Here is a 25,803-nt window from a genome sequence, read left to right on the forward strand (position 1 = left end):
TCTGTGGAAAGAGAAGCAGAGTTAACGTTTCGGGTCAGTGACCCTTCTTCGGAACCAGACCTGCTGAGTGAATCCAGCATTTCTTGTTTATGATCAAACAAAGCTTGAGACACAATAAATGTTCTCATTCGCTTGTACCATGCATGCAGTCTCAGATCTCCAGGAATATTGAAGTAGTAGTGATGCACTGCTAGTTGTCACGAGTGGAATAGCACACCAGTTGGAAAGAGCAGCAAACAAATTCACTACAGTTAAGGGTGAACAGTCCATCAGCTGCACCAATAAATATGCATATTTTTGCAGCTCACCACTCATCCATTTGACTTCATACACGCACATCAACAGTGTATTTTAATGAGACTACCAGCTTTGCCTGGGCATGAGCTACTAGATCTAAGTCTGACAATGAAAAATAACTCAAGCAAATCAGGAAGTCTATCATGGCACACTTTCACATATTCACACATCAGGTTATGTTTCACAAAATTAATTCAATACTTATCAAAATAGTCATTTGGTCGCACAGAACTTGAGAATTGCTGAAAATAGAGACATGTTGTCGCTGCTTTTCATCTTGCCCGCATCTGGACAATATGCAATAACCAATGTAACGGAAAACAACAACTTATACTAGATGAGAAGAGAGTGCTGATTGTTGGCAAGTGAACTCTGATTGATAGAGGCATTGCCAAGGAGAATGCACCAGTTTACGGTGACTGACGGTTAACTGCCAAGCTTTGTTTGAAAGTTAAACCAGGTAGCTTGACTGTGATTGGTCAAGGCATTGTCCTGAGGAATGAACCAGCGAATGGCTGTCACTTATTTTGTTGAGCTGAAACAGGTGCAATGTGTGTGCATGTTCTTTCTGTCTGCAGAGAACAGGGCTCTGTGTATTAATATATGTAGCTTCCAGTACATGCAAATGCGCCACACTGCGAGCCCTACTGACAATCTTAAATTGGTTGTCAGAGTAATTCTTAGCACACTGTGGATTATTTAGCAAATGTTGTCCAATTGCGGAATCACATCTAATGTTGGACCCTGTGTTTTGTAAGCACAGGCTGGTTGGGTACGGCCTGTACCTAGCCCGTTGCGAACAGCAGAAAGGACATGTTGTCTGATATGATCTGTCAGTCTTTGGAACGTACGGCCGATATACCTAGTATCACACTGGCATTAAAATTCATATATCACATTATTCATTTGTGTGATAGGCAGGATGTAATTTTGGCTTGATGGCAGCATCTTGTTAGTGGCAAACACCTCACGAGTTGCTAGTACACAGTAGCAGTGTGAAACAGCTAGCTTTACCTATTGCTCGAATTTTTTGGGATACATTACCCTTCAAGGGTAATTGGAGGTAGATTGGGCACTTTCCAGGGCTGGAAATGACAGCCTTAGGCCCGTTAATAACTTTGTGCGATATACAGCGAGAAATGATCCGATCAGGGTAGCCACCGTCATGCAGGATGTCTTTGAATTGCCCGATTTCTGCATCAAGCTTGCATGGTGAGCAAATGGATCGGGCCCTATTTATGAGATTGCCAATAAGGCCAACCTTATAGCGCGTAGAACTGCAAGAATCCCAAAGCGTGTATTGACAAGGGGTGGGGGGGAGAGAGAGAGAGAGAGCGAGAGGGGGGGGGGGAACGAGAGAGAGCGAGAGGGGGGGGGGGAACGAGAGAGAGCGAGAGGGGGGGGGAACGAGAGAGAGCGAGGGGGGGGGGGGAAACGAGAGAGAGCGAGAGGGGGGGGGAACGAGAGAGAGCGAGGGGGGGGGGGGGAAACGAGAGAGAGCGAGAGGGGGGGGGGAACGAGAGAGAGCGAGAGGGGGGGGGGACGAGAGAGAGCGAGGGGGGGGGGACGAGAGAGAGCGAGAGGGGGGGGGGACGAGAGAGAGCGAGAGGGGGGGGGGACGAGAGAGAGCGAGAGGGGGGGGGACGAGAGAGAGCGAGAGGGGGGGGGACGAGAGAGAGCGAGAGGGGGGGGGACGAGAGAGAGCGAGAGGGGGGGGGACGAGAGAGAGCGAGAGGGGGGGGGACGAGAGAGAGCGAGAGGGGGGGGGACGAGAGAGAGCGAGAGGGGGGGGGGACGAGAGAGAGCGAGAGGAGGGGGGGACGAGAGAGAGCGAGAGGGGGGGGGGACGAGAGAGAGCGAGAGGGGGGGGGAACGAGAGAGAGCGAGAGGGGGGGGGGGAACGAGAGAGAGCGAGAGGGGGGGGGAACGAGAGAGAGCGAGAGGGGGGGGGGAACGAGAGAGAGCGAGAGGGGGGGGGACGAGAGAGAGAGCGAGAGGGGGGGGGGGACGAGAGAGAGAGCGAGGGGGGACGAGAGAGAGCGAGGGGGGGGGGGACGAGAGAGAGAGAGCGAGAGGGGGGGGGACGAGAGAGAGAGAGCGAGAGGGGGGGGGGACGAGAGAGAGAGAGCGAGAGGGGGGGGACGAGAGAGAGAGAGCGAGGGGGGGGGGACGAGAGAGAGAGAGCGAGAGGGGGGGGGACGAGAGAGAGAGAGCGAGGGGGGGGGGACGAGAGAGAGAGAGCGAGGGGGGGGGGACGAGAGAGAGAGAGCGAGAGGGGGGGGGACGAGAGAGAGAGAGGGGGAAGAGAGAGAGAGAGAGAGAGAGGGGGAAGAGAGAGAGAGAGAGAGAGAGAGAGGGAAGAGAGAGAGAGAGAGAGAGAGAGGGAAGAGAGAGAGAGAGAGAGAGGGAAGAGAGAGAGAGAGAGAGGGAAGAGAGAGAGAGAGAGAGAGGGGGGCGGGTGGTCTGCTAGCCCATGTCCTATTGCAGTTGATTAGTATCATCCTTACTGTTTGCCACATCTCCATGTTTGCTATCATTGGCAAATTTTACAATTTTACTGTGCATTCCAATATCCAAGTTATTTATATAGATCAAAAAAGCAGTGGTCCTACCACTGACCTTTGGGGAATTCCACTCTCTGCCATCCTCCAGTCTGAAAAACAACCATTTCCCATGACTCGCTGTCATCTGTCCTTGTGCCAATTTTGTTTATCCAAGCTGACACTGACTTTCATATTCCATGAGCTTCAATTTTCTTAACCAGCCTTTTATGTGGTACTTGGTCAAATACTTCCTTAAAAACCAGATTGACAACATCCATTGCTTTCCCTTCATCAATCTTCCTCTGTTACTTTATCACAAAATTCAATTACATCAGTCAAACATGATCTCCCTTTTACAAATCCATCCTGGCTATCCTTAATTAACAAACCTCCCCAAGTGTCTATTGATTTTTTTCCCCTGATTTTTGTTTCTAAAACCTTACCCATCACAGATGTGCAACTGAATGGCCTGTAGTTACTAGTAATGTCCTTACACCCTTTCCTAAGGGTGTCAACATTTGTCACTCTGCAATCTTCTGGAACCTCCCCTGTATCTGGGCAATTGGGAGACTACAATCTTCATCCCCACTTCCCTAAGCAACCTGGAATACAAGCCATCTGGGCGAGGCGACTTATTCACTCTGAGCAGAGACAGCCTTTCCAGTACATCCTGCCTGTCAATCTTCACCCATCCATTACCTCTACTGTCTCCGCTTCAACTAATATTTTGTCAGCATCCTCTTCCTCAGTAAACACCAATACAAAGTACTCTTGATGTATTTTAGCCTTGCCCTGTACCTCTCAGCACATATCACCCTCTTTGTCCCTAATAGGCCTCACCCTGCTTCGACTACCCGTTCAGTGCCAGTAGAAGATTTAGTTGCATTTTATGTTAACTGCCATTATATTCTCATATTCTCTCTTTGCCAGTCTTATTTTCCTCTTCACTTCTCCTCTCAACATATTGTATTTGGCCTGGTTCTCATTTGAAGGATTCAGCTGACATGCACTATACACCCTCTTTTGTTGTTTCATCAGATTCTCCAGCTCCCTTGTCATCCACGGAGCCCTGGCTTTGGTTCCCTTAACTCGCGCCCTTGTTGGAATGTACCTAGCCTGTAAACATCTCCAACCTTAAAGATAACCCATTGTTCTATTAGTTTTTCCTGTCAGTCTTTGGTTCCATTTTAAGTTGTCCAGATCCCCTCTCAGCCCATTGAAGTTAGCCATTTTCCAATTTAGAAGTTCTACTTTCGCTTGTTCCTTGCCCTTCTCCATTGCTAATCTAAACTTTATGATGCAATGATCACTCTTTGCCAAGTACTCCCCCACAGACACTTGGTCCATCTCATCCCCCGGCATCAGCTCTAGCAATGCCTTGTTCCTAGTTGGATTGAGAACATAATGGTCAAGGAGGTACTCTTGAACACATTTCAGACATTCCTCCAATTTCTTATCTTTACTGTAACATTATCCCAATTGAGATTTAGGTAAGTCAAGTCCCCCAATATCATCACTTTGTAGTTATCCGATTTCCCTGTAGATTTGCTCCTCTATCTCTCTTTTACTATTTGGAGGCCTATAGAACAGCCCCAGCAGCATGATCATACCCTTTTTGCTTCTCAACTCTAACCAAATGGATTCCGTCTTCACCCCTTCAAAGGGCATCCTCTCTTTCCAACAGTACAATATTTTCCCTAATCAGTACTGCCACCCCACCTTAGTAATCTCCTTCCTTATCTTTTCTGAACATTTTGTATCCTTCAATATCAAGCACCCAGTCCTCACCATTTTTAAGCCAGGTTTCAGTTATTGCCACTACATCATATCCCCACACAGTTATTAGTGCTTTTGGCTCACCAACCTAATTCACTACACTTGTTGCGCTCAAAAAATGAAATCAGATCATCTCTAACATATACTTGATCAAAAGTAGCATGATTCCTTTTCCTTATTACAACAAAATGAGTCCATTAATTATGTTGGTTGTGGCTTGCTTTTCTACTACCTTTTCTCATTTAATCAACACTGGAATTCTTATAATTAGTCCACCTCCAACTGCTAAGCCAGTTTTTGATCCACATCTTCCTCCCTTAAATTCTAATTCCTATTATTCCAAGCATCAATCTCATGAGTTATTTAACCATTGAATTCAAGAGAGAATATCAGATGAATTTTACCACCTGCTAATGTAAGCTTTTATTGGCATGTATCCAGGAAACTCCCTTTTACAGCAATGTGCGAACTTTATTTCAATAACTGCTCGTGGAATAGAATTTACAATCTAATCATCCCCTGTGAAGATGGGCTGCAATTTATCGGGGCGGGGGTGGGGTACAGTCAGCATTTGCTGTCACTCACCCTCTGAAACAGACAGGAACTTCAGGATGTTGAGCATGTGCAGATTAGCATAGAAATCCTGAACTTGCAGTCTGTCACTCAGGGCTCCACTACAGGTTGCATACAGACTCCCTCAGAGCCAGAGAGAAGTTCAACTTTCCTGCTCTCACATTGTCATTTGAAAACACTTAAAAAGTTACATCTTGTTCAATCAGGTAGAACTGGGTTTTTAACAGCAATGTGATTCATAAAACTTGATCAGAATTGGCCCTGAAAAAATAATTTTATATTTGGTGGAGTGCTGTTGAATGATTAGATTAGATTTTTAAGCTAATTTTTTTGAAAAAATATTTTTTCCAGAACATTTCTGCTTCTACCTTCACTCCATGTATATGTCCTAACCTTTAATTTGCTCTACGTAAAAAAATATTTAAATGTGATTTTATTTTACTGCTTTTTGTTTCCTGTTTGGGTGTCTGTGAAGATCCTTTGATTGGCTGCTTGGACAGCCTCATACCATCACCGCTGCTCCATGCTAGAAATGCCCAGCAAAACCAGTTGCAGTATTACTGCTACAGTGAAATTCTAAACAGAGAGCTCGCTCGATCTCTCAGCAAGACTTAGTTCATGATCAGTGGCGAGTGCCCTTGCTTCACTGCTAACCTCAAACTCCAGGCCAACATATATATTGTTATATTCCAAGCTATATTTTATGTATCTTTCTGATTATCTTAAATTTGTTGTCCCTTCTTACTATCTCACCAATCAGTGGAAACTATTAGCCTCTTCATAATCTTAAGACCTCAATCAGGTTATCCTCAACTTTCTCAGGTCCAGTGAAAAGAGTCACAACTTTTAATAACTAGAATTCTTCATTCTTAGTAATATCCAGTAAATCTAAGCTGTATCTTCTCTATTGGTTTCATATCCTTCCAACGATGAAGTACCGAATACTACACACAATACTAAATTGCTGTTTAGCGAAGATCTTCACAGATTCACCACTCTGGCCTTTGCAGTCTATGCCTCAAGATAGAAAAGCAATGGTTCCATTTGGGTACAATAGCCTAGTGGTTATGTTACTGAACTCATAACACAAAGGCCTGGATGAATAATTGAAAAAATGCAAGGCAAAATCCACCATGGCAGTTTCATAATCTGAATTACATCCTGCAATTCAAATAGTTATCCAATTTATCCCTTATACAAGCAATCGTCTCTGATTACTCCTCATGATAAAACATTCTGGGCTCAACAACACTGCTTAACAAAGAATTCTCTTGTTTTTTGCTTCTGGAATGAGGATGTCACTGGCTAGGCCAGCATTTATTGCCTATCCCTAATGGCCCTCGAGAAAGTGGTGGTGAGATGACTTCTTGAACTGCTGTAATCCTTGGGGTGTAGGTATACCAACAGTTTTGTTAGGATGGGAGTTACAGGATTTTGACCCCATGACACTGAAGGAATGGCGATATAGTTCCAAGAGAGCATGGTGTGTGGCTTGGAGGGGAACATGCAGGTAGTGGTGTTCCTATGCATCTGCTGCCCTTGTGCTTCTAGGTGGTAGAGTCATGGGTTTGGAAGATGCTGTTGAAGGAGCCTTGGTGAGTAGTTGCAGTGCACCTTGTAGATGGCACACACTGCTGCCACTGTGCATCGATGGTGGAGGGAGTGAATGTTGAAAATGGTGGATGGGGTGCCAATCAAGTGGCCTGCTTTGTCCTGGATGGCGTCAAGCTTCTTGAATGTTGTTGGAGCTGCACCCATCCAACTAAGTGGAGAGTATTTCATCACACTCCTGACTTGTGCCTTGGCCTTATAGATGGTGGACAGGCATTGGGGAGACAGGAAGTAAGTTACTCTGTGCAGAATTCCCAGCCTCTGACCTGCTCTTGTAGCCACAGTATTTATGTGGCTGGTCCAGTTCAGTTTCTGGTTAATGGTAACCCACAAGATGTTGATAGTGGGGGATTCAGCAATGGTAATGCCACTGAACGTCAAGGGGAGATGGCTAGATCCTCTCTTGTTTGAGATGGTCATTGCCTAGCACTTGTGTGCTGCAAATGTTACTTCCCACTTATCAGCCCCAGCCTGGATGTTGTCCAGGTCTTGCTGCAAACGGACATGGGCTGTTTCAGTATTTGAGGAGTCGCGAATGGTGCTGAAGGTTGTGCAATCAGCGAACGTCCCCACTTCTGACCTTATGATGGAGGGAAGGTCATTGATGAAGAAGCTGAAGATGGTTGGGCCAAGGACACTACCCCGAGGAACTCCTGCAGTGATATCTTGGGACTCAGATGATTGACCTCCAACAACCAGAAGCATCTTCCTTTGTGGCAGGTATGACTCCAACTAGCGGAGAGTTTTCCCTGATTCCCATTTACTCCAGCTTTGCAAGGGCTCCTTGATGCTTTGACGTCAAGGGCAGTCACTCTCACCTCACCTCCGGAGTTCAGCTCTTTACTCCATGTTTGAACCAAGGTTGTAATGAGGTCAGGAGCTGAGTGGCACTGGTGGAACCCAAACTGAGTGTCAGTGAGCAGGTTTTTTAGATTTAGAAATACAGCACTGAAACAGGCCCTTCAGCCCACCGAGTCGGTGCCGACCATTAACCATACATTTAAACTAATCCTACACTAATCCCATATTCCTACCACATCCTCACCTGTCCCTATATTCCCCTACCACCTACCTATACTAGGGGCAATTTATAATGGCCAATTTACCTAACAACCTGCAAGTCTTTTTGGTGGTGGGAGGAAACCGGAGCACCCGGAGGAAACCCACGCAGACACAGGGAGAACTTGCAAACTCCACACAGGCAGTACCCAGAATTGAACCCGGGTCCCTCTGAGCCCACTGAGGCTGCAGTGCTAACCACTGCACCACTGTGTCGCTCAGGTTATTGCTGAGCAAGTTCCACTTGCTAGCACTGGACGACATCTTCCATCACTTTGCTGATGATTGTGAGTAGACTGATAGGGCAGTAATTGGCCAGGTTGGATTTGTCCTTTTTTTGTGCACAGTACATAGCTGGGCAATTTTCCACATGGCTGGGTGTTGTAGCTGTACTGGAACAGCTTGGCTAGGGGCGCACCTAGTTCTGGAGCACAAGTCTTCAGTACTACTGCTGGAATGTTGTCAGGGCCTTTGCAGTATCCAATACCTTCAGCCTTTTCTTTAATATCACATGGAGTGAATCGAATTGGCTGAAGACTGACATCTGTGATGCTGGGGACCTCAGGAGGAGGTCGAAATGGATCATCTACTCGGCACTTCTGGCTGAAGATGGATGCAAATGCTTCAGCCTGGTCTTGCGCTGAGTTCCCCCAATGTTGATGAGGATATTTATGGAGCCCCCTCCTCCTGTCAGTTGTTTAATTGTCCACCACCATTCACGACTGTGGTAGGACTGCAGAGCTTATATCTGATCCATTGGTTGTGGGATCGTTTAGCCCTCTCCATTGTATGCTGCTTCCACTGTTTGACATGCAAGCAGTCCAGTGTTGTAGCTTCACCAGGCTGACAACTCATTTTGAGGTATGCCTGGTGCTGCTCCTGGAATGCCCTCCTGCACTTTTCATTGAACTAGGGTCGGTCCCCCGGCTTGCTGGTAATGGTGGAGTGGGGCAGATGCCGGTCCATGAGGTTACAGATTGTGGTTGAATACAATTCTGCTGCTGCTGATAGCCCGCAGTGCCTCACGGATGCCCAGTTTTAAGTTGCTAGATCTGTTTGAAATCTATCCTATTTAGCGCTGTCATTGTACTACACAACACAATGGTGGGTACCCTCAACATGAAGACGGTACTTTGTCTCTATAAGGACTGTGCAGCAGTCTCTCCTACCAATACGGTCATGGACAGATGCATCTGCGACAGGAAGATTGGTGAGGAGGTCAAGTATATTTTTCCCTCTTATTGGTTCTATCACCAGCCACAGACCCAATCTAGCAGTTATGTCCTTTAGGACTCGGCCAGCTTGGTGCTATCAGTAGTGGTGCTATCGAGCTACTCTTGGTGATGGACATTGAAGTCCCCCACCCAAAGTACATTTTGTGCCCATGCGACCCTCAGTGCTTCTTGCAACTGGTGTTCAACAAGGAAAAGCACGGATTCATCAGCTGAGGTGGGGTAACCCCTGAGCCACCGCCACCTCAGCTGGGTCTGACCTGCCGGTGGGACAGGACATACCCAGGGATGGTGATGTCTGGGACATTGTGTGCAAGGTATGACTCTGGGAGTATGACTATGTAAGGCTGTTGCTTGACTAGTCTGTGGGACAGCTCTCCCAATGTTGGCACAAGCCTCCAGATGTTCGAAAGGAGGACTTGGCAGGGTTGACTGGGTTGGGGTTGCTATTGTTGGTTCCGGTGCCTAGGTCGATGCCAGGTGGTCCGTCCATTTTCATTCCTTTTCTGAGACAGTTTAGCAGTTTGATACAACTGAGTGGCTTGCTAGGCCATTTCAGAAAGCATTTAAGAGTCAACTACATTGCTGTGGGTCTGGAGTCACATGTAGGTCAGACCAGGTAAGGAAAGCTGATTTTCTTCCCTAAAGAACATTAGTGAACCAGATGGGTTTTTACAACAATCGACAATGGTTTCCTCGTCACCACTGGACTAGCTTTTAATTCCAGATTTATTAATTGCATTCAAATTCCAACATCTGCCGTGGTGGAATTCGAACCCATGTTCCTAGAGCATAAGCCTGGGGCTCTGGGTTACCAGTCTAGTGACATTACCACGACGCCACTGCCTCTCCTTAAAATCTCTTCTCATTCCAAGTGAATATTTAAAATTGATTATCCCTCATCATTGACTCCCAACCATCAAAAGCCGTCATAATTTTCAAAACCTTTAGTAAATGTCCCTAACCATCATTACTCTTGTGGAAACAGTCCCAGCATCCCAAGTGTCTCTTCATAACTATAGTTTCCCTATTCATGGTATTATACCATGAACCTAAATGGCTTTAATGCACTTTCTCCAATGGGTCACCTAAAACTTGCACATGGTATGCCCTTACTTATGATTTCCTCACATTTATTGCTTCTTAATTCTTGCACTCTCTTATTTATAAAACCTAAAATAGTGCTGGCCTTTCCTTTGGCTTTATCAACCTGTATTTGCATTTACAGGGAGTTATGTATTTCAATGACTCAGGTCTTTTGTTCATTCAATCCCTTCAGCATCTTGGAATGAAATTATGATTTGCTTTTGCCCCCTAGTCAAGCACCCTTATACTTAACTTTTTTTTATTCTTGTGCTGATTTGTTCATGAATTTCTAACAGCTTAATAATCCTGTCTGCTGGTAACACTCAAAACTCCAGATTAGAAGGTTGTGTGAGTCCCACACCAGGAGCTTCAAGCAAACAAATCAAGATTGGCATTATAGCGCAGTGCTGAGTGTATCTTGTATTGAGAATGACAATACCCTGTGAGACATTAAACCTCAGTCCATTTCTTCACATTAACAGTGAAGGTACTAAAAGCCACAAAAATCAGGACCAGCACATTACTAGTACAGGATGAGTGCTATACTTGGCTACATTATACTTGGTGTCTTCTTTGGCCTCCTTATCTCGAGAGACAATGGGTAAGCGCCTGGAGGTGGTCAGTGGTGTGTGGAGCAGCGCCTGGAGTGGCTATAAAGGCCAATTCTAGAGCGACAGGCTCTTCCACAGGTGCTGCAGAAAAATTTGTTTGTCGGGGCTGTTACACAGTTGGCTCTCCCCTTGCGCTTCTGTCTTTTTTCCTGCCAACTGCTAAGTCTCTTCGACTCGTCACACTTTAGCCCTGCCTTTATGGCTGCCCGCCAGCTCTGGCGAACGCTGGCAACTGACTCCCACGACTTGTGATCAATGTCACAGGACTTCATGTCGCGTTTGCAGACGTCTTTAAAGCAGTGACATGGACGGCCGGTGGGTCTGATACCAGTGGCGAGCTCACTGTACAATGTGTCTTTGGGGATCCTGCCATCTTCCATGCGACTCACATGGCCAAGCCATCTCAAGCGCCGCTGACTCAGTAGTGTGTATAAGCTGGGGATGTTGGCCGCCTCAAGGACTTCTGTGTTGGAGATACGGTCCTGCCACCTGATGCCAAGTATTCTCCGGAGGCAGCGAAGATGGAATGAATTGAGACGTCGCTCTTGGCTGACATACGTTGTCCAGGCCTCGCTGCCATAGAGCAAGGTACTGAGGACACAGGCTCGATACACTCGGACTTTTGTGTTTCGTGTCAGTGCGCCATTTTCCCACACTCTCTTGACCAGTCTGGACATAGCAGTGGAAGCCTTTCCCATGCGCTTGTTGATTTCTGCATCTAGAGACAGGTTACTGGTGATAGTTGAGCCTAGGTAGGTGAACTCTTGAACCACTTCCAGAGCGTGGTCGCCAATATTGATGGATGGAGCATTTCTGACGTCCTGCCCCATGATGTTAGTTTTCTTGAGGCTGACGGTTAGGCCAAATTCATTGCAGGCAGCCGCAAACTTGTCGATGAGACTCTGCAGGCACTCTTCAGTGTGAGATGTTAAAGCAGTATTTGGTGTACTCTGGAAAAAACCCTGCGTCAAGAACCTTAAACTCCTTTAACATAAGGCACATAAGGGTAAATTCCATGATTCCCATGCTCCCAGTGAGAACATGTGCTTGAAAGGATGCCATGTTGAAAATAGGGCTACAACACTGCAGCCTGACTCTCTGGCTTAAACTCTCCAAGTACAGTTCCCCAACAGGAATATATTTGATCATATACCGTATTATTCGATAGTTGTCGACAGATAGACATGGTATTGATGGAAACAAATAAAACAAAACCTGAAGGGGCAAATAAAGCTTTTTCTTGTGTTTGCTGTTATGAGCACGATGTCTAACTCACTGATGTATAAATCTCAGGAACATCTCCTGTTTTCTTCACAGCTTTCAGGTATTGCCGCCAAATTACAACTTATATCAGATTTTCCATTTCCTCTGTCTAGTATTCTCTTAAAAAAAAAACCCAAGATGCTTTCACTCAGATCCCAATGCTTTGCTTCCTCATTTAAAATTATACCTATCTGTGCACCTATTATTTATGTTCCTGGTACATTCTTCCCATCGTTGCTGCAGGATCAGACTGAGATCTTTCTTCCTGAAGACAGCAATCAATGTAGCCCCAAAGTGGCATTCTGAAAGTCACCTGCTAGCTTAATTCATTCAAACATCAACTGGCTTTCCAATGCATTGCTCACCATGATTAATGGAATATAATGCTGAAATGGTATCAAGTTGGTAAAACAGAGGGACTGTTAAACTGCAATTTGGCTTTTTGTTTTAGATTATCCAGCTTATTACCAGTTCCAGTGCTTAAATTCATATGATTTAAAGTAGATTCATTGATCAAAGCAGTGTTTTTTCTTTTATTTACCAACCAACTGCATTTATATAGCTTTTAAGGTCGACACATCATGGGCGGGCGAGCGCGGAGGAGGGGGCGCGGGCGCGAGGGAGGGGGCGCGAGGGAGAGAGAAAGAAAACAGAGTGGGAGCAGAGCTGGGGGTTGGGGGGGTGGGGGGGTGGAAGGGGAAATAAATTGAAAGGTGACATCAGAGTAACGTCACAATCAACAGAGTGAGCAGGGAAACAGAGAGCTGCCGGGGTGAGCGTACAGGTAAGCTGAGTTAGTAACTAAAGTAAAGAGAAAGGTGAGGTCTACAGTTGTTTTATATAGTAAGTATTGTTTTTTTTAGGGATTCAAGGTCCCTAGTGTATATAATCTCTAATTTTTGAGTAATTTAAGGGAGTAAATTAAGGGTAAGTCATGGCAGAGCAGTTCGGCAGCGTGGAGTGCTCTTCCTGTGCAATGTGGGAAGTCAGGAACACTTCTCGTGTCTCCAGCTGCAGCTATTCGAAATCCACGTTTTGGATCTGGAACAGTGGCTGGGGACACTGGAGCATCTGCGAGGCTGAGACCATCATGTACAGGGAGGTGGTCACACTACAGGGATAGACTGCTCAGGCAGAAAGTGAATGGGCGACTGCCAGACAGAGTGGAAGAACTAGGCAGGTACTGCAGGAGTCTCCCACTCTAACAGATTTTCCGCTTTGGATACTGTTGGGGGAGATAGCTTCTCAGGGGAATGCAACGAGCCAAGTCTATGGCACCACAGGTGGCTCAGCTGCACAGGAGAGAAGGAAAAAGAGTGGGAGAGTTAAAGTGATAGGGGATCTATTGTAAGGGGTACAGATAGGCGTTTCTGTGACCTATCTGTTTCTGTGGGTGATGGTCCAGGATGGTATGTTGCCTCCCTGGTGCTAGGGTCAAGGATGTCACAGAGCTGCTGCAGGACATTCTGAAGTGGGAGGGTGAACAGTCAAAGGTCTTGGTTCACATTGGTACCAACGACACAGGTAGAAAGAGGGATGGGGTCCTGCAAGAAGAATTTAGGGAGCTAGGTAGATTAAAAAGCAGGACCTCAAAAGTTGTAATCTCTGGGTTACTCCGGGTGCCACTTGCTGGTGAGTATAGGAATAGGAGGATAGAGCAGATGAATGCGTGGCTGAAGAGATGGTGCAGGAGGGAGGGCTTTAGTTTCCTGGGTCTGTTTCTGGCGAAAGTGGGACCTGTACAAGTCGGACAGGTTGCACCTGAACCGGAACGGAACCAACATCCTTACAGGGGATAAATAAAAGCAAAATACTGCAGATGCTGGAAACCTGAAATAAAAACAAGAAATGCTGGAAATACTGAGCAGGTCTGGCAGCATCTGTGGAGCATCCTTGCAGGGAGGTTTGCTAGTGCTGTTTGTGTGGGGGGGAGGGGGGGGGTGGTTTAAACTAATTTGGCAGGGGGATAGGATACAGAGTGGAAGTACAGTAGGGGGTGATGCACAGCCAAATATAGAAGAGACATAGTTGAGGGAAGGGCAGGACTGGCAGCTCAAAATTCCAGGGCTAGAAGCTTCAGGCGTGAAGGGGGTGGGGGGGGGGGTGGGTTGTAAAAGAGGTGGCAACATTACACTATTGATCAAGGAATCAATTACTGCAGTGAGGAGGATTGATATCTTAGAAGGTTCCTCAAATGAGGCTAAATGGGCAGAATTTAAAAACAAAAGGGGGCAATCACTTGGCTGGGAGTGTCAGGGAGAGATAGAGCAGAAGATTTGTAGGCAAATCTCAGAAAGGAGTAAAAATAATAGGGTAATAATAGTAGGGGATTTCAACTTCCCCAATATTAACTAGGATAGTCCGAGTACAAAAGGCTTAAAGGGGGCGGAATTGTTAAAAGTGCATCCAGGACAGCTTTTTGAGTCAGTACGTAGAAAATTAGACAAGAGAAGGGGTGGTACTGGACCTAATCTTTGGGGTTGAAGCCGGACAAGTGGTAGAAGTGTCAGTGGGGGAGCACTTCGGGAATAACGACCATAACTCTAAGATTTAAGGTAGTTATGGAGAAGGACAAAGATAGACTGGAAATAAAGGTACTGAATTGGTGGAAGGCCGATTTCAATATGATAAAACAGGAACTGGCCAAAGTGAACTGGGAGCAGCTACTTGTAGGAAAGTCTACATCAGACCATTGGGAGTCATTCAAAAAGGAAATAGTGAGAATTCAGGGCCAACATGTTCTCCTTAAGGTGAAGGGTAGGACCAACAAGTCCAGGGAACCCTGGATGTCAAGGGATATAGAGGATTGGATCAGGAAAAAAAAAGCTTATGGCAGATTCAGAGGGCTGAAAGGGCGGCACAGTGGCGCAGTGGTTAGCACCACAGCCTCTCAGCTCCAGCGACACGGGTTCAATTCTGGGTACTGCCTGTGCGGAGTTTGCAAGTTCTCCGTGACCGCGTGGGTTTTCGCCGGGTGCTCCGGTTTCCTCCCACAGCCAAAGACTTGCAGGTTGATTGGTAAATTGGCCATTGTAAATTGCCCCTAGTGTAGGTAGGTGGTAGGGGAATATAGGGAAGGTGGGGATGTGGTAGGAATATGGGATTAGTGTAGGATTAGTATAAGTCGGTGGTTGATGGTCGGCACAGACTCGGTGGGCCGATGGGCCTGTTTTAGTGCTGTATCTCTAAACAAAATAAAAATAAAATAAATAAAACAGCGGAAGTCCCATAGGGGTATAGAAAGCGTAGGAGGGTACTTAAAAAATATAATCAGGAGAGCTAATAGGGGGCATGAAAAAACACTGGTGGGCAAGATAAAGGAAAATCCCAAGATGTTTTCTAAGTATATTAAGGGTAAGAGGATAATCAGAGAAAAAGAGTAGGGCCCATTAGGGACCAAAGTGGCAATCTGTGTGTAGAGCCCAAGGACGTAGTTGAGGTTTTAAATGATTACTTTTCATCTGTGTTCATTATGGAGAAGGACGATATAAGTGCAGAGATCAGGGAGGGGGATTGTGATATATATATGAACAAATTAGGATTAAAAGAGAGGAGGTTTTAGCGGGCTTAAAAGTGGATAAATCCCCAGGCGCAGATGAGATGTATCTCAGGCTGCTATGCGAGGCAAGGGAGGAGATTGCAGGGCTCTGACACAAATTTTCAAATCCTCTCTGGCCACAGGAGAGGTGCCAGAGGACAGGAGGACAGCGAATGTGGTATCATTATTCAAGAAGGGTAGTAGGGACAAACCAGGTAATTACAGGCCAGTGAGTCTAACATCAGTGGGAGGGAAACTATTGGAAAAAGTTCTGAAGGACAGGATTAATCTCCACCTGGAGAGGCAGGGATTAATCAAGGATAGTCAGCATGGCTTTGCCAGGGGGAGATCATGTCTAACAAATCTGACTGAATTTTTCGAGGAGGTGACTAGGTGTGTAGATGAGGGTAAAGCAGTTGAAGTAGTCTACATGGACTTCAGTAAGGCTTTTGATAAAGTTCCGCAAGGGAGATTGATCAAGAAGGTAAGAGCCCACAGGATCCAGGGCAATTTGGCAAATTGGATCCAAAATTGGCTTAGTGGCAAGAGACAGAAGGTGATGGTCGAGAGTTGTTTTTGCGATTGGAAGCCTGTGACCAGTGGTGTTCCGCAGGGATCAGTGCTGGGACCCTTGCTGTTTGTAATGATTTAGACGTGAATATAGGAGGTATGATCAACAAAAGCTGGTGACGTCGCAAATTGTGAGGAGGAAAGGGCTTAGATTACAGGATGATACAGATGAGCTAAGATTGGCAGAGCAGTGGCAAATGAAATTTAATCCTGAGAAGTGTGAGGTGATGCATTTTGGGAGGACTAACAAGGCAAGGGAATATACAATGGATGGTAGGACCCTCAGAAATACAGAGGGTCAGAGGGACCTTGGTGTACTTGTCCACAGATCACTGAAGGCAGCTCCAGAGGTAGATAAGGTGGTTAAGAAGGCATATGGGATACTTGCCTTTATTAGTCGAGGCATGGAATATAAGAGCAGGGAGGTTATGATGGTGCTGTATAAAATGCTAGTTAGGCCACAGCTGGAGTACTGCGTGCAGTTCTGGTCACCACACTATAGGAAGGATGTGATTGCACTGGAGAGAGTGCAGAGGAGATTCACCAGGGCGTTGCCTGGGCTGGAGCATTTCAGCTGTGAAGAGAGACTGGATAGGCTACGGTTGTTTTCCTTAGAAGAGAGAAGGCTGAGGGGGGACCTGATTGAGGTCTACACAATTATGAGGGGCATAGATAGGGGAGATAGGAAGAAACTTTTTCCCTTAGTGGAGGGATCAATAAGCAGGGGACAAAGATTTAAGGTAAGGGGCAGGAGATTTAGAGGGGATTTGAGGAAACTTTTTTCACCCAGATGGTGGTTGGAACCTGGAACACACTGCCTGAAGGGGTGGTAGAGGCAGGAACCATCATAACATTTAAGAAGTATTTGGATGAGCACTTGCAACGCCATAGCATACAAGGCTACGGACCAAGTGCTGGAAAATGGGATTCAGTGCTTGATGGCTGGCACGGACATGATGGGCCGAAGGGCCTGTTTCTGTGCTGTATATCTCTATGACTAAATAAAATTCTGACTCTGAGTCTACGGAGGAGAAATTATGATGGATGACCAAAGGCTTTGTCAAAAAGGTGGGTTTTTACAAGGGCCTTAAAGGAGGGGAGGGTGGTAGAGAGAGGGGAGGGGGTTAGGAAGAGAAATACAAATCATGGGGCCTAAGCTGCCTGAAGGCACAAACACCAATAGTGAAGCTGATGGGAGGGGAATGCAAAAGAAGCTGGAGTCAGAAGAACAATGTTCCAGGAAAGTGGTCGGGGTTGATTGGATTTTGTAGGGGTGGCAGTAATTACTGAGGTAGGAATGGGAGAGGGACCATGAAACAATGTAGGTAAGCAAGGACAGGGGTGATTGACTAGCAAATGATGATTCAGGAATAGGATACAGATAGCAAAGTCTGAAGTTTGGCTGAGCCTAAGTTTAGAGGGTAGAGGATGGAGAGACTGCCCAGGAGTGTAATGATCGAGTATGGAGGTGACAAACACATTGATGAGGTTTCACTTGCATGTGGGCTGAGCTAGGGGAGAAAGCAGGGGTAGGTCGTCTTTGTAATGAAGAGTATATGCTGTTGAAAACTCACCTCAGTGTCAAAACATACTGACACGGTTGTGAACAGACTGGTTCAGTCTGAAATAGATGCTGGAGAGAGGGATGGAATCGGCAGCATGGATAAGGTGATTGCATCTAAAGATAATATTTAGCTCGACAAAATTGCAGCTCATCCAATACTAGATGTCAAACAGTGCAACGGCACAAGGAGAATGGAAAGATTACGAGAGACAGTGAAGAAATACAACTTGGTGTAATCAATGTACTGTGAAAGCTAACCCCAAGTTGGCAGATGTCCTTCTCAAGGGCATAGAATGTGCATTAGGAAACAAAGACAGTAGGAAGGAACTTAAGCAAGGAGTCAGGAGGGCTAAAAGGGGTTATGAGAAGTCATTGGCAAACAGGATTAAGGAAAATCCCAAGGCTTTTTATACATATATAAAGAGCAAGAGGGTAACCAGGGAAAGGGTTGGCCCACTCAAGGACAGAGAAGGGAATCTATGTGTGGAGCCAGAGGAAATGGGTGAGGTACTAAATGAGTACTTTGCATCAGTATTCACCAAGGTGAAGGACTTGGTGGATGATGAGCCTAGGGAAGGGAGTGTAGATAGTCTCAGTCATCTCATTATCAAAAAGGAGGAGGTGTTGGGTGTCTTGCAAAGCATTAAGGTAGATAAGTCCCCAGGGCCCGATGGGATCTACCCCAGAATAGTGAGGGAGGCAAAGGAAGAAATTGCTGAAGGGGAGGTCGTGTCTTACTAATTTGATTGAGTGTTTTGAGGACATGACAAAGATGATTGATGAAGGAAGGGCAGTGGATGTTGTCTATATGGACTTCAGTAAAGCCTTTGACAAGGTCCCTCATGGCAGACTGATGCAAAAGGTGAAGTCACATGGGATCAGAGGGGAGCTGGCAAGATGGATACAGAACTGGCTCGGTCATAGAAGACAGAGGGTAGCAGTGGAAGGGTGCTTTTCTGAATGGAAGGATGTGACTAGTGGTGTTCCGCAGGGATCAGTGCTGGGACCTTTGCTCTTTGTAGTATATATAAATGATTTGGAGGAAAATGTAGCTGGTCTGATTAGTAAGTTTGCGGACGACACAAAGGTTGGTGGAGTTGCGGACAGTGATGAGGATTGTCAGAGGATACAGCAGGATATAGATCGGTTGGAGACTTGGGCGGAGAAATGGCAGATGGAGTTTAATTCGGACAAATGTGAGGTAATGCATCTTGGAAGGTCTAATGCAGGTGGGAAGTATACAGTAAATTCCAGAACCCTTAGGAGTATTGACAGACAGAGAGATCTGGGCGTACAGGTCCACAGGTCACTGAAAGTGGCAACGCAGGTGGATAAGGTAGTCAAGAAGGCATACGGCATGCTTGCCTTCATCGGTCGGGGCATAGAGAATAAAAATAGGCAAGTCATGCTGCAGCTGTACAGAACCTTAGTTAGGTCACACTTAGAATATTGCGTGCAATTCTGGTCGCCACACTACCAGAAGGATGTGGAGGCTTTGGAGAGGGTACAGAAGAGGTTTACTAGGATGTTGCCTGGTCTGGAGGGCATTAGCAATGAGGAGAGGTTGGATAAACTTGGATTGTTTTCACTGGAACGACGGAGGTGCAGGGGCGACATGATAGAGGTTTACAAAGTTATAAGTGGCATGGACAGAGTGGATAGCCAGAAGCTTTTTCCCAGGGTGTAAGAGTCAGTTACTAGGGGACATAGGTTTAAGGTGCGAGGGGCAAAGTTTAGAGGGGATGTGCGAGGCAAATTCTTTACACAGAGGGTGGTGAGTGCCTGGAACTTGTTGCCGGGGGGAGGTGGTGGAAGCAGGTACCATAGAGATGTTTAAGAGGCATCTTGACAAATACATGAATAGGATGGGAATAGAGGGATACGGTCCCCAGAAGTGCAGAAGGTTTTAATTTAGGCAGGCATCAAGATCGGTGCAGGCTTGGAGGGCCGAATGGCCTGTTCCTGTGCTGTACTGTTCTTTGTTCTTTTGAAAGTGGCAAGTTGGCTTAAAAAATTGGCTCAGCGACAAGTAACAAATGATTATGGTTGAAGGGTATTTTTGTGACTGGAAAGCTGCTTCCAGTGGGGTTCTGCAGGGCTCAGTACTGGGTCCTTTGCTGTTCATTGTATATATTCAATGATTTAGACTTGCATGTAGGGAGCATGATTAAGAAGTTTGCAAATGATATGAAAATTGGCCATGGTGAGGAACACTGCAGGAAGATCTCAATGGACTGGTCAGATGGACAAGAAAGTGGCAAATGGAATTCATTTTGGAGAAGTGTCAAGTAATGCATTTGGGGAGGACAAATAAGGCAAGGGAATACAAACATACGAATTAGGAGCAGGAGTAGGACACTCGGCCCTTCGAGCTTCCACCATTCAATACGTTCATGGCTGAATACACAATAATTGATAGTATTCTTAAAAGTGTAGAGGAACAGAGGTACCTTGGAGATCCATCAACCCTTTGTCTACAGATCCCTGAAGGTAGCAGGACGGGCATAAACTATCCATAAAGGCATACAGGAAACTTTCTTTCACTAGCTGAGGCATAGAGTATAAGAACAGGGAGGTAATGCTGGAACTGTATGAAACACTAGTTAGACCACACCTAGAGTGCTGCGTACAATTCTGGTCACCACATTAAAGGAAGGATGTGATCACACCAAAGAGGGTACAGAAGAGATTTACGACAATGTTAGAAGGAAAGGGCAATTTTAGCTATGAGAAAAGACTGGATAGGCTGGGGTTATTTACTTCGGAAGAGGAGGTTGAGAGGAAATTTAATTGAGGTGTATAAAATATGAGGGGCCTAGATAGAATGAATAGGAAGGACCTATTCCCAGGAGCAGAGAGGTCAATAAAGTAATTGACAGAAGGACTGGAGGGGAATTGAGGAGTAATTGTTTCACCCAGAGGGTGGAGGAGGTCTCAAACTCGCTGCCTGGATTGGTGGTAGAGGCAGAAACCCTCATTAGATTTAAAAACACTTGGATATGCACTTGAGATACCATAACATAGAGGACTAGAGTCCAAGTACTGGAAGGTAGGATTAGATGGATTGTTCTCTTTTGGCTGGCACAGACACAATGTGCCAAATGGCATTCTGTGCTGTAAATCTTTCTATGTTTCTCTCTAATAGTGGCAAAGGGAGATAAAAAGCTTTGGAAAAAACTGAACTAATCAGTCTTACCGAGTGAAGCATAGGCTCCTGCAGGAATATTTGATGCAGTTAAACGGCTCGCTGTTGTGTGCCCAGAGGTATGCCGTGATTTTGCAGATGCAGCAGCATTCACATCTATGTCACTTCTGGAACGCTGCAAAGCACCAGGGGTAGCTGCAGACTTTGCGCTTGGGCCTGAAACAAAGAAGGAAAGGTGAAGATTCTGAAACTTAACAGGTGTAACTGAAGATAAAGTCAAACTGGTTCTGAAGCTCCAAAAATGTAGCCAGCATCATAAAGTTGATTTAGGTGGGTATCAAATAAAAATAGATCAAAACAAAGGAATGATCTCAACAATAACTAATTTTAACTAATGTCCGTATCAATAAAATTTAAGACTTACCTTCTAGGAGAGCAGCAGAGAGGAGTGGACCTATGGGAAGAACACAGGAGCGAGGAGCGCATAAATACAGCCCGAGGATCGTGACCTAAAGCACTTACCTTACGGGAGAGGAGCGGACCTGCGGGGAGTTTTTTTTATAATTCATTCATGGCATGTGGGCATCACTGGCTATGCCAGCATTTATTGCCCATCCCTAATTGCCCTTGAGAAGGTGGTGGTGAGCTGCCTTCTTGAACCGCTGCAGTCCATTTGGGGTAGGTAGACCCACAGTGCTGTTAGGAAGGGAGTTCCAGGATTTTGACCCAGCGACAGTGAAGGAACAGCGATATAGTTCCAAGTCAGGATGGTGTGTGGCTTGGAGGGGAAGTTGCAGGTGGTGGTGTTCCCATGTATTTGCTGCCCTAGTCCTTCTAGTTGGTAGAGATCGCGGGTTTGGAAGGTGCTGTTGAAGGAGCCTTGGTGCATTGCTGCAGTGCATCTTGTAGATGGTACACACTGCTGCTACTGTGCGTCAGTGATGGAGGGAGTGAATGTTTGTAGATGGGGTGCCAATCAAGCGGGCTGCTTTGTCCTGGATGGTGTCGAGCTTCTTGAGTGTTGTTGGAGCTGCACCCATACAGGCAAGTGGAGAGTATTCCATCACACTCCTGACTTGTGCCTTGTAGATGGTGGACAGGGCTTTGGGGAGTCAGGAGGTGAGTTACTCGCCTCAGGATTCCTAGCCTTTGACCTGCTCTTGTAGCCATGGTATTTATATGGCTACTCCAGTTCAGTTTCTGGTCAATGGTAGCCCTTAGGATGTTGATAGTGGGGGATTCAGCGATGGTAATGCTGTTGAATGTCAAGGGGAGATGGTTAGATTCTCTCTTGTTGGAGATGGTCATTGCCTGGCACTTGTGTGGCGCGAATGTTACTTGCCACTTATCAGCCCAAGCCTGGATATTGTCTCGGCCTTGCTGCTTTTCTACATGGACTGCTTCAGTATCTGAGGAGTCACGAATGGTGCTGAACATTGTGCAATCATGGATAAATAGAACCTGAGGATCGCTGCCAAGAGCACTTACCTTCTGGGAGAGGAGCGGACCTTCAGGGAGGGGATAAATACAGCCCGAGGATCGTGGCCTAAAGCACTTACCTATCGGGAGAGCAATGGAGAGGAGTCCAGGTGCGCCGGAGTTTGAAAACAAAGTGAGAAGTGACATCACAGGAAAGCTGCAAGGTGACTGCTGGTGAGTAACTGCTATAAGGGAGTGTCAGTAAATAGCTGGTTTCGTAGACCATTGTCCGGGTGTGTGTGTAAATGGCTTAATAATAAAGAGCATGGGAGGAACTGGTATTTTTTTCAGTAAGGTTTATTTTAACTCGTGAACTGTATTAATTTTTAGTAGGATTTCAGTACTAGTAAGGTTTTATTAATAATTCTAAGCTGTTGAAGTATTGGTAAGGGTTTTTTTTTTAGCAGTAGCAAAGGGTCAACTAATAAATAAAGGAATGGCAGGGTTGCTTCAACCTCGAGAGTGCATTTCCTGTGCTATGTGGGAGCTCCAGGATACTTCCCGTATCTTGGAGAACCATTTATGCAGGAAGTATTGTCAATTGAAGCAGCTTGAGCTCCAGGTTTTGGAACCTGAGCAGCAGCCGGCAATACTGCGGTGCATTCATGAGGATGAAAGCTACGTGGATAGCACTTTTATAGATGTGGTCACTCACAGCTTAAGAGTATGCAGGGAGAGAGGGAATGTATGACCACCAGATAGTCAAAAAGAATCAGGCAGGTAGTGTCAGAGATCCCGGAGTGCATCTCACTCTCCACCAGGTATTCACTTCTGAATAATCAGGAAAGTGATGATTCACCTGGGGAGTGCAGCCAGAACCAAGTCCGTGTCACCACGGATGGCTCAGCTGCACAGCGGGGTACAGGGAAGACTGGAAGAGCCATAATGATAGGTGATTCAATAATCAGGGGAACAGACAGACATTCCTGTGGCCGTAGACGTGAATCCAGGATGGTGTGTTGCCTCCCTGGTGCCAGTGTCAAGGATGTTACAGAGCGGCTGCAGAGCATCCTGAAAGGGGAGTGTGAACAGCCAGCAGTCATGGTCCACATCAGAACCAATGACATAGGTAGAAAGAGGGATGTGGTCTTTCAGTTAGAATTTAGGGAGCTCGGTAAGAATTTAGCAAGCAGGACCTCAAAAGTAGTAATCTCCAGATTACTCCCAGCGCCATGCGCAAATGAGTATAGAAATAGAAGGATAAGACAGATGAATGCATGGCTGGAAAGATGATGCAGGAGGGAGGGCTTCAGATTCCTGGGACATTGGGACCAGCTCTGGGGAGATGAGACCTGTACAGGCCGGACAGGTTGCACCTGAACAGAGCCGGGACTGAGTTCCTTGCGGGACATTTTGCTAGTGCTGTTGGGGAGGGTTTAAACTAGTTTGGCAGGGGGATGGGGACCTGAGCATAGCTGGGACAAAATCAGAAATTAAAACTGAAGGTGGAAAATTAATCCGTCTGGAAGACAGAGGAAACGAGGATGAGAAAATAAGAGAGAGAGTTTGGCAGTGCTCAAGGGTATCTATTTCAATGCAAGGAGCATAGCAAATAAAGCAGATGAGATGAGGGCACAGACAGACAAGTGGCAGTACAACATCCCAGCTATTGCGGAAACATGGCTTAAGGAGGGACAGGAATGGCAGCTCAACGTTCCAGGTTACAGGGCTTTCAGACACGATAGGGAGGGGGATAAGAAAGGAGTGGGGAGTGGCAATATTGGTCAAGGAAACTATTACAGCCGTGAGGAGGGATGATATGTTGGAAGGTTCATCAAATGAGGCCATATGGATTGATCTAAGGAACAAAAAAGGGTCAATCACACTGCTGGGAGTGTACTATAGACCCCCAGTCAGAGGGAGATAGAAGAGCAGATATGTCAGCAAATCTCTGAGAAGTGCAAGAACAAAAGGGCAGTAATAGTAGGGGATTTTAACTACCTCCATATTAACTGGGATAGCTTTAGTGTGAAAGGAATTGAGGGAGCAGAATTCTTGAGGTGCATTCAGGAGAACCTTATTGCCCAGTATGTAGCAAGACCAACAAGAGAGGGCACAGTTTTAGACTTAGTTTTAGGAAATGAAGATGGGCAGGTGGAAGAATTGTCAGTGGGAGAGCATTTTGGTGATAGTGATCATAATTCAGTCAGTTTTTACATAATTATGGAAATGGATAGAGACAGAACAGGAGTTAGAGTTCTCCATTGGGGCAAGGCCAATTTTACTAAGCTAAGGTATGATTTCGTGAAAGTGGACTGGTAACAGCTACTTGAAGGTAAATCAGTGTCAGAACAGTGGGAGGTATTCAAAGGCAAGATTCAAGGGGTTCAGGGTAAGCATGTTCCCACAAATAAAAAGGGTGAGGCAGCCAAATCTAGAGCCCCATGGATGTCAAGCAGCCTACAGTCCAACACTGAGAACTCAATACTACAGAAAGCCAAGAGGAGTTTAGAAAGTGTAGGGGTGAAATCAAAAGGAAATTAGGAAAGCAAAGAGAGGGCATGAAAGAATACTGGCAAGCAAAATCAAGGTGAACACAAACATGTTTTATCAATATATTAAGAGTAAGAGGATAACTAAGGAGAGAGTAGGGCCCAGAAAAGATCAAAAAGGTAACCCATGTATCGGAGCGGAAGATAGTGGTATGGTTCTTAATGAATACTTTGCATCTGTCTTTACAAAAGAGGGGGATGATGCAGATATTGTAGTTAAGGAGGAAGAGTGTGAAGCATTAGATGTGATAAACATAGGGAGAGAGGAAACATGCAAGGATTAGCATCCTTGAAAGTTGAGAAATCTTCAGGGCCAGATGAAATGTATCCTACGCTGTTAAAAGAAGCAAGAGAGGAAATAGCAGAGGGTCTGACTATCATTTTCCAGTCCTCACTGGAAACAGGTGTGTTGCAGGAGGATTGGAGAATTGCTAACGTTGTACCTTTGTTTATAAAGGGTGCGAAGGATAGACCGAATAATTACAGGCCAGTCAGTCTAACATCAGTAGTGGGAAAATTATTGGAATCCATTCTGAGAGACAGGATAAACTGTCACTGAGAGGCATAGGTTAATCAAGGATAGTCAGCATGGATTTGTTAAGGCAAGATCTTGTTTGACCAACTTGATAGAATATTTTGAAGAGGTAAGAAGGAAGATAGATGAGGGTAGTGCAGTTGATGTGGTCTACATGGATTTTAGCAAGGCTTTTGACGAGATCCCACATGGTAGACTGGTTAAAAAAATAAAATCCCATGGGATCCAGGGAAATGCAGCAAGGTGGATACAAAATTGGCTCAGTAACAGGAAACAAAGGGAAACTGTTGACGCTGTCTTAGCGAGTGCAGGGCTGTTTCCAGTGGCATTCCGCAGGGCTCAGTACTGGGTCCCCTGCTTTTTGTGGTGTAGATTAACAATTTGGACGTAAATCTAAGGGGCTTGACCAAGAAGTTTGCGGACGACATA

The 25,803-nt window shown here is 45.9% G+C and overlaps 1 protein-coding gene across 10 annotated transcripts in view; it reads right to left on the minus strand.

The window, feature by feature from the left end:
• The window catches only part of clasp2 (cytoplasmic linker associated protein 2), a 673,953-nt gene that overhangs the window by 251,969 nt on the left and 396,181 nt on the right, over positions 1-25,803 (minus strand). For all 10 annotated transcript variants that reach the window (XM_068032254.1, XM_068032248.1, XM_068032247.1 and 7 more), the window contains exon 18: positions 20,920-21,084. In XM_068032254.1, the coding sequence (XP_067888355.1) occupies positions 20,920-21,084 (165 nt within the window). The remainder of the gene's footprint in view (positions 1-20,919; positions 21,085-25,803) is intronic.

The sequence above is a fragment of the Heterodontus francisci genome, chromosome 5, assembly GCF_036365525.1.
Source record: "Heterodontus francisci isolate sHetFra1 chromosome 5, sHetFra1.hap1, whole genome shotgun sequence".
NCBI lineage: Eukaryota > Metazoa > Chordata > Chondrichthyes > Heterodontiformes > Heterodontidae > Heterodontus > Heterodontus francisci.